At 43.7% G+C, this 9,694-nt stretch overlaps 1 protein-coding gene across 3 annotated transcripts; it reads right to left on the reverse strand.

Annotated features, from left to right (window-relative positions):
• Positions 1 to 2,181: 2,181 nt before the first annotated feature.
• On the reverse strand, positions 2,182 to 8,985 carry pmt (phosphoethanolamine methyltransferase). 3 transcript variants are annotated; one of them, XM_052066579.1, is made up of 13 exons: positions 8,829 to 8,984; positions 8,522 to 8,670; positions 8,062 to 8,233; positions 7,599 to 7,754; positions 7,371 to 7,507; positions 7,141 to 7,292; positions 6,829 to 7,017; positions 5,680 to 5,769; positions 5,499 to 5,588; positions 5,301 to 5,423; positions 3,213 to 3,344; positions 2,431 to 2,547; positions 2,182 to 2,350 (listed from the first exon to the last, which is right to left on the reverse strand). In XM_052066579.1, exons 2-13 carry the CDS (start codon positions 8,529 to 8,531, stop codon positions 2,240 to 2,242), a joined length of 1,479 nt encoding a protein of 492 aa, XP_051922539.1. In that variant the 5' UTR covers positions 8,532 to 8,670; positions 8,829 to 8,984; the 3' UTR covers positions 2,182 to 2,239. The 3 variants fall into 3 exon arrangements, with proteins under 3 accessions (XP_051922539.1, XP_051922548.1, XP_051922530.1); XM_052066588.1 differs by having other exon boundaries at positions 8,522 to 8,722; positions 8,829 to 8,980; XM_052066570.1 differs by lacking the exon at positions 8,522 to 8,670 and having other exon boundaries at positions 8,829 to 8,985.
• Between the last annotated feature and the right edge of the window lie 709 nt (positions 8,986 to 9,694).

The following is a 9,694-nucleotide window of genomic DNA, read 5'->3' on the forward strand; positions in this document are numbered from 1 at the left end:
GGAACACTCTAACTTGTCCCTGAGTGTGATTGTGAACGCGAATGGTTGTTTGTCTATGTGTGCCCTGCGATTGGCTGGCAACCAGATCAAAGTGTACCGTGCCGAGGGCAATTGGGATAGGCTCCAGCACGCCCGCGACCCTCATGTGGAGAAGCTGATCAAAAAATGGATGGATGTGTCTCCTGTACACAATTCCGTTATTCGTACTGGTAAATAAATAATCAACCATGCTACCTTTGGGAGAGATTTTATTGGAACTCATAAAACTGTGAAGATGCACCAAATTAAGTGGATACCAGAGATATGTAGCTCCAAAAGATCTCAAAGTCCCCATAAAATAGGCATGTAGAAACTTTATTTTATAAATCCAGATGTTTGTTGTATATTGGTTTGCACACTAAACTGACTTTACTCCGCTTCGTGCTTGAAAGGGTATCTTACAAGATATCATTTTACAACTTTTTTTTGTTTGACTCAAGAGATATGGGTTAATACTGTGTGCTTGTGTAAATTCAGAAATTGGAAAAGCTGCAACAATGCTCCCGTCTGAACATTGCAAGATGGGCCTTTACCGTCCTCTTGTGGCAGTTGAGAGAAATCTAATCATGAGCGAATGCAGCAAGTTTGAAGTGCATTATGCGGTGTGTGAATCTCGATTAATTCATAAAGGAGTAATACATTTTTAAGTCTGGGGTAAACGCAGCGCTGGACTAGCATGCGGGAGAAGCGGATTATAAAATAGCAGTAGCCAAAAAAACCTTAGTAAAAGAGTGTTTGACAGAAAGTTTGACAAATGTACTCATGTTTTTTTCGCACAGCTTGCTGTCAAATACTCATCGCTGCCTTCTTTTTCTTACACATAAGAAACGCTGTCATTCTTTTCCAGCATTTTTACCCATTTACTGTGTGCAATAAGGTGCATCTAATTATCGTATTTTGTTGTGCCACAAAGGTTACATTTAGGTCACAGCAAGGCCCTGCTTTCCCTTTTTTTGTTGAATTCTCTCTGAAAGGGCCAGACGAGAGAAACACATCCAAGCCCACTACATGTATTAAGCCTCTGATCCGCCAGTTGATCAGGATTGCATTGAGAAAGCAGCAAGGCCTTGCTGAAATTGTAAATACACACACACACACACACACCCACACAAACACGCACACGAACACACACACACACACACACACACACACACACACACACACATATTCCGTTGTGCCTTTCATCATTTTGGTTACTGTATGGATATAGAGTCACGACAATAATGATAACACTGGCATTCACAATGATTGATTACTTCAAAACTAAAAAAGATAAGCAAATAAATGCTTCCATCCATCCATATTCCGATCCGCTTTATCCTCACAAGGGTCGCGCAGGGTGCTGGAGCCTATTCCAGCCATCTTCGGGCAGTAGGAGGGGGACACCCTGAACCGGTTGCCCACCAACCGCAGGGCGCACGCACACAGACGAACAACCATCCACGCCGGGGACAATTTAGAGTATTCCATTAACCTGCCATGCATGTTTTTGGAATGTGGAGGAAACCAAACCCGATGAAAACCCACAGAGGCACGGGGAGAACATACAATCTCCACACAGGGAGGCCGGAACCGGAATCGAACCCTGCACCTCTGCACTGTGAGGTCGATGCGCTATCCCCTGGACCACCGAGCTGCTCGCAAATATTCATTAATTCATCTTCCGATACGCTCTATCCTCACAAGTATCGGGGGGTGCTGGAGCCTATCCCAGCTGTCTTCGGGCAGTAGGCAGGGGACACCCTGAACCGGTTGCCAGCCAATCGCAGGGCACATGGAGACCAACAACCATGTGCGCTCACACTCACGCGTAGGGGCAATTTAGAGTGGCCAATCAGCCTGCCATGCATTTTTTGGAATGTGGGAGGAAACCAGAGTACCTGGAGAAAGCCCACACAGGCCTGTGAAGAATATGCAAACTCCACACAGGAAGGCCGAAGCCGGGATTGAACCCATGACCTGTGCACTGTGAGGTCCGCACACTAACCATTGGACCACCGGGCCGCCTGCACGCAAAAAAACAAAACAAAACATTTACACTTAATACATTTGTGTTTAAACCAACCACAAAATTAATTATTTTGTATAAATACAATTAAAGTATTGTATTAATCATGTATCATAAAGACATAGGACACTGGGTTTTCCACCTGCCCATCCCACAGATTTATTGGATAACCGTTCAGTTAGAGACAATCGCTCAGTTCTTTCTTGCATGAAAAAGGCCCCATCGTTGGTCTCCGCTGGTGGAACGCTCCAATTTTCCTATCCAGCCATTCACAATGGTACTATAGTCCTCCTCAGAGAATTCCTGCAAAGATACCTGCGGGTTAGACAGCCGGCTATCAAAGAGATCATTTAGAATTGTTTGTCGGTTGGGAGAGTGGTAACCTCGATAAATTCACTCTTAATTTCATCAGCTCTCTGGAGTTCTTCCTTAATGGTCTGGATGAAGTGGGCTGTCCGGTCAGATGTCTGAACATTACAGAAGCCAGCATCCTGAATGAACTACGCCAGCGGACACAAAAGACAACATGAGCAACACGAGCAATGACGTGAAGTCATCCCATACTGAACTTTCAAGAGACAAGACAGCAAGAGATGGCACCGAGTTTTTAAAGTAACCCATTACTATGTTTTAAGTGTTGTTACAAATGATCAGAAGTGGGCATTTTGTCAGACTGCCACAAGGTCACTCCGATTATTATTTTTTTCTGTATTTTGCTGCATGTCTGCATGTTCCGTCTTGATGTCACTTGGCTGTCACAGACGAGGACGGATTGGCCTAGCACGAAATACTGACGACAGCTCACTGATGGACTCACAGGACTGGCAATACCTGCTTCCGAATAAAACAATAGTCCCGCGCAGGGGCTTTGTCACTGTTAATTATTTGATTACAGTTGAGTTTCAGCTTGTGACCATGGTGACACATGCAGTATAAGCGAACGTTTAGTCAGCAACTCTTGCTCAGGATATTAAAATAAATAATAAAAAAAACACTGGTGACATTGCTCAAAGAGGTTGAAAATGAATAGCCGTGATGTGTGAGACACGTCAATTGGTGATGCTATGGGAGAGGATTAACAATTACGGAAACATGAAAAGAAATGTGTTATTTAGGGCAGCTCTGGCATAAATCTTAACATAATGATGCGTTACTGTGTGCTTACCTTTCCATACTGTGATGGTGTGTAGAGGATGTAGCCTCGCTGTTTGACATAAGCTTCAAATTGGGGGGTCCATGGCTTCTCCCCACAACAGTAGTCACTGATAAGCAGCTGGCCCCCAGGCCTTAACCATGACTGGACATGAAGAGCACATGCACTTTACTTGAGTTAAAAAAAAAAAGCGCTGATTTCAATTGGTGGAACTTATCAAGAGTTTGTGGAACACACACTGCTTGCAAAAAGTGAGGGATACATGTATTTGGCTTAAATTTCAGAATGAGCTTAATGTGCATCACCTTTACGGGTGAACTTTCACAAAGCTTTTGAACACATACAGTATGTAAATCTATTCAATGTCAGTATTATTTTGCACGGCTTGCCGTTCTCTAACAAGGAGCTGAATGGTGTCATGAATATACGCAAGTGGACCCATGTCTTCTCATCACCAAGATTCCTCAACCCAAATTGCCACACCATGTCTGCTACAGTCTCACGTCAGAGTAAACGAATAACCAGGGAATCCTTGCACTGTGCTTTGAGAAGGGAATGCTAGATCTCAGAAAAAAACAAACTCGCGATAAGGAGACCTACTTTGTCACCCGGACAACTTCTACAGGCAATTTGTTGTGTATTCAAACTGTCCTGGACCAGATATTGTGGCATCATTTCAGCTTTGAAGTTAGAGAACACCTCCCAAATCGAAGGCATCCACATAGCGGAGGGCAACAGCTTGTCACTGCTGGACCAAGACTGGCCTCAAGGAACTGCAGCTACAACTTTTCTATGCAGTTCTCACCATCTAAATGACATGCATTTTGAATCAATTTATGGTTATGTATTGCTTACTGCGATTATCCTTCTAGCTATGCATTGATGAATCCACTAGGACATGATAATAATCAATTTCAAGATACACCCTCGTTGCTTGAACTTCGAATGCCTTCAAAATGAGATGTTTCCAGCCGAGGCAAGGAATTGATGCAAGGTATAAACTGTGAAATGCACAATGGTTTGAAAAGGACAGTTAAATGGGCTCAAGACCAAATTTAAAGAAACAAATTGAGTCTCACCTGAAATTTGAGCTGAGGGGTGGTTTCTTCGCAGAGCTGCCTGTTTTGAGTCGATGAAAGGCTTCCCTCTTCCTTCTCTCCAAACTCCAAGGGCTATCTCCAAATCTCAGCACTATTTTTCATGTTTCTCTGATACTCTTTGCTGAAAGAGCCCTCGCTACTTGACACTCTATTTTTTGGGGGGTTGTTTTGTTTGTAAAGTCCCCGCCCGAATCCACTGGTGGTAGACTTCTAACGAGCTTGGATTTTGGGTTCTCAACCATCCAACCACCACACACGTGGCAGGTGAGCCATGACAAGCCAGCTGTCGGGAGCACAAGCTGAAGCAATAAGTCGGCTCCAGGAAACCCACCCAGTGTGGTCCTGATGAAGATCCGAGACAGTACAGGGTCTGAGCCACAAGAACCCTTCTTCATCAGCAAACAAATCAAAGTTCCTTCCACCTGCTCATAACGCGAGTATCCACCGACCAAAGTTAAGTGTCAACTTTGCGGCCCACTAAGTCTTCCGTTTGGTGAATGCAAAAATGTATTGAATGCGAGCAAACTTGTTGCCTTTCATGAAGTCCGTCACTACCACGATAGTCATCAAAAGCACCTCAGTCGTGAATTTCTGGAAAATATTTTAATTTTCCCAAACGGCCGATGTATTTCCGGACCGGTCCTGGCTATCGCGACAGCTAGCAGCCATTCACCTGAAAACACCCCGTATGAAGCCTCAAATCGTGAAGGTATGTTGATTAAATGTTCGATGTTGTCTTGGTGTGCAGAGCATGAAAAAAAGAACTTGCATCTCATTCCCTCAACTCTGCAATCAGCCAATCATACTGTGCCCTGCTTAGAAGCCCCCTCAAAAAAGATAAGGGTTTTTTTTTTATCATTGTGGTGATAGACACTATTAACAGTTAATGAAACCTTGACTTTTTAAAACTACGGTAAACCATCAATCTGGTCATCGTCCCAAGCCTAGTAGTGTATAAACTTGATGCTTGATTAGCTAAGACCACACCCACTGTACTTACATGGAAACGTTTGAAGAGAGCAAGCTTGTCTGTAATGTGGAGGATTGTGTCTCGGCTGTAGATAACGTCAAATGAACCCTCGGGAAACGTCCTCTTCGTGGCATCAGCAACTTCAAATTCAACCTATAAATTGTGATTTCCATTCATATTAAACATGACTGAAGCCATGACATTCAATGTGCGAGGTTTTCAACATACTGAGGGCAGCCTCTCGGCAAAGGCCCTCGCCATAGCGATGTCCACCATGTTCTCTGACAGGTCCAGGCCAAGCACCTCCACTCCGAATGTCTGAAATACAGCATGACCAACTCTGCTATGCCGATCTTCAAGAGTCAAGATGCTGTTCCATGTTTGAATGGGTGGTTTCCATGGCTCTGACCTTTGCCATGTAGAAATCGCCTCCACCGATACCACAGCCAACATCCAGAACCTTCTGGCCAGGTTGTAAGTTGAGCAGATCTACAAATTCCTGTTGTTACAAGGTCACAAAGCTGTAGCTGTTTTCTTCTCTTGTACTTTATCTCGATGCACTTGTACTTCCATTTTGTTGGTTGATACCAGCATGATCCAAAAACAATGATATGATTCCTATGACGATTTGTGGAGTGGTATTGCCCCAATCCATGCATTTTGTATACATCCTGTCCTGCTCAGAGGCTTGACTTCAGGTAACAGGTCAGAATATATATTGACTTCTTTGTGAAATGGAAATTGGACAATCATCAGGTTCACAAATGTCAGCTATTTGAAGCCCTTCAGACTATAAAAAGCATTGTATGATCTTAGACAAAAAAGAATAATAATTAAAAAAAAAACTGTGCTAATCTAAATAACGTGACACCAATGTTTCTTTTATCATTTTTCATTGGGAAGGAACAATGTCTGAGAAACATTTTTCATCACTTTTCCAAAGGTCACAGGTGAGCGGTAATCTACCATCTCATTCGCAAGAGGCAGGATAAACGCTGGACTTGTCGTCACGCAATTGACAACCATCCACATGCACATTGACACATACAGGCAATTTAGAGTATTCATGCAAGATTTTTTTGTACATTAGAGAAAACGAGAGCACCTGTCTAGTCGCAGGGAAAACATGAACTCCATATAGATAGCCCTGAAGTGAAATTTGAAACCTGAACTTGTCCAACATGAGGCCCTAATGTGCTCTTATTTTTAAGGAAAATTATTTTCAGTATCTCGACTATATGGCGTTGAATCTCAACGTAAGAGGATGGGCATGAAGAAGTTTTACAATTAGTAACGGGTACTTTAACATTTCCAAAATGATTGAACTCAACCACAACATCCCGAAATAGGGCATGTTGGATAGCTCTTCATTTAATTGATGGAATTTTACGTAAATTGACCCTCGTGAGCATAGACGGTTCAGATAATGGATGGATGGCTGAAAAAATGAAACTTGATCGATGTACAGTATATTTTTTCCACTAAAATGGTTATTAAAGCCTGTACGGGCACCAAATAGTGTAAGGGTATATTTCTCGTGAAAGATGTTTGTTCTGACCTTGGTGGTGCTGAACCCGCCTGTGCTGACATAACCCGACCCGAACATCTTTTCATAGCACAGAATGCCCCGCCGAGTGTACTGGTTGTTGTCCAGGAACATCTGGAAGGTCCTGAATGTCTCCTTTGCGTCTGAAGAGCGTGCAACCTTCTCCCACAACCAGCAGATCTGATTCGGGTTGTTTTTCAACTGTAGGTGAAAAGGCAAGAACACATCAGTGACAAATTTGATTTTTGAACACACTCCCCTCGGCTGAACAAGTGAACTTGTTAAGGTTTAAGTCAATATTTTGAAAGATCCAAACCAGAGTACCTCAATGTAAGTTTTGACCCTCTTCCTGAAAACGATGTCGAAACCAAACCTCTGACCGGCTTCTTCATCCTCCACTTGGACCGATGCGGTCATGTGGCTGTACTGGGTTTCGGTGCGGTAACGTGTAGGGTTGAACTCCCTTTTGCAGTTACCTGTAAAGTCAGCACAATTACACCAACAGTGTAGGGCAGTACAAATATCCAGATGAATGGATTGGGTGAATTTTGTACCCGAGCGGTGGTGACATGATTCTCTGTAGAGGAGCGAGCCACCGGGCTGCAACCACACCAACATTTTCTTTAACAACAAATGCACCTCCTCGTCACTGAGGTACATCAACAGCCAGTTGGAGAAAATGAAGTCAACACTAAGGAAGACAGGAGAAGTGCGGGTCCATCCGATTTTACAATATGTTTCTATGTCTGCGATGACTTCAGATGCACATTCGCCATACACACCTGTTTGGGGGCAAGTCCAACTTTGTCACATCAGCTTGGAGGAAGGTAACGTTTTTGTGGTGCCCGTTGCTCTGCCGGTTCTTTTCCACAAAGTTCTCCATGAAATCCACGGCGGTAACGTGGTCCGCCCACTTCAGCAGATGGCTGGTGTATCGACTGTTTGTACACAAGTGCACATGTCTCAGTCTTGTATCTTGGAGATTAGGAAACTTGAAAGAGAAAATGCCTGCTCGATTATCATGTATTGAGTTTTTACTTCAGATGCGATAAGTCAGTCACCGCTATCCTATTAAAGGAGGTCCAAACTCGGAAAATACCCAAAAGGTGGCTTCCGCCAACCCCCATTTAACCACGTCATTGAATGTGACACAGAAGTCCTACACATATTTAATCTTGTGCTCCAGCTGATGAAAATTAATGCACGCTTCATAAAAACGACCCCAGACTAATACTCCAGGCTCACCCAATGCCGGACCCCAGTTCCAGCACACGACACCCAGCCAGATTGGGCAGTATGGACAAGATTTCGGGCAGTTCATGCTGAGTCAACTCAACGGCACATGAGTCCAGCATCATCTCCTGCACTGTGGCCTCCTTGGAGTGCTCCTTCCAAAACTCTGTCATGGTCCTACGCACTGCATAGGGTACAGGATTCCGATCAATGGATGATATAGAAAGGTAGTTTATTGTCAACGTGAAAAAAAAGACAATTTTTCTTGCAATGATAAAAACTACGGGTGTTGGATATCACTTTTTTCAGACCAATGGTACTCACCCCCTCAGAACACACCATTACTAAGTAACCGATACATCTACCATTTGTGATACGTATGATTTCTTTGAAATCATTGACAGAAAATTTTGCAGAAAAAAAAGGACTTCAGGAATATCAGACATGATTAAACCATCCCACTTCCACATACCATGCTCCATAGTGCTCTTTGAGAGTTTACTTGTGATGAATGAACTCGCACTCCTCCAGTCACAATTTGAGACGTTGGGCCCTCCTCTTACGACTTATATCAGATGAAGCCATGAGGTGTAAGAACCTGACCATGAGGATGTATCCAATCTGAGTGGAGGGAGGGCCCCGGGGTGGGTCAGAGAAAGGGGAGGAAGTGGGCCTTGGCACAATTAAAACAAACAAATAAAACAAGAAAAAAACCACCTGCTTAACAGCGCAGATAAGTGCACAATGCAGGAATGAGTAAAATAAGTTGGCAGACTTACATGGCGACAATGAAGAAGAAATCCCACCGCTCATCGAACTGGTGAGGCTCTCTCTCTCTCTCTTTCTCCCTCTCTGTCTGTTTGTCTCTGATACGCTCCCTCTCTCTCACTCTCTTTATTTTGTGCTGACACGTTGGAACTGCGCCGTGGCATGCAGCCATTATGCAACATTGCATCATGGTGCAGGGCGAAAAAAAAAAAGGTTTCGGCGAAGATTATTGTTGTGTCCTACAATGACGATTCACGCATCAAATGACCATTCTCCATTAACAATAGAGTTCTAGCTATCTAAAAGACAGTTCCATTCGATCTTGTAACATTAAGTGCTGATCAAACATAGTCTGTTCAGTTGACAGAAGCATATTTGAGTATGCAGAAAATTGGTGAAGATCGCACGACTGTCTGTGTCCTATGTGTTGTGTTGTGTTTTTTTGGGTTATTTTGACTTCAAAATGGCGCCGCGAGAGTGGCTGCCTTTCCAGCAGCTCCTATATTTTGTTGTTCTACTTCTTCCTTTCATAACTTTGCTGCTGTGAATTGGGAATTTCTCCATTGCGAGACTAATAAAGGGTTTCTTATCTTATACAGAAAATTGCTCAACAATAATAATAATAATGAACATAATAATAATACTGGGGCGGCCCGGTAGTCCAGTGGTTAGCACGTTGGTTTCACAGTGCGGAGGTACCGGGTTCGATTCCAGCTCCGGCCTCCCTGTGTGGAGTTTGCATGTTCTCCCCGGGCCTGCGTGGGTTTTCTCCGGGTGCTCCGGTTTCCTCCCACATTCCAAAAACATGCGTGGCAGGCTGATTGAACACTCTAAATTGTCCCTAGGTGTGAGTGTGAATGGTTGTTCGTTTCTGTGT

This window comes from Hippocampus zosterae, chromosome 1 (genome assembly GCF_025434085.1).
Source record: "Hippocampus zosterae strain Florida chromosome 1, ASM2543408v3, whole genome shotgun sequence".
NCBI lineage: Eukaryota > Metazoa > Chordata > Actinopteri > Syngnathiformes > Syngnathidae > Hippocampus > Hippocampus zosterae.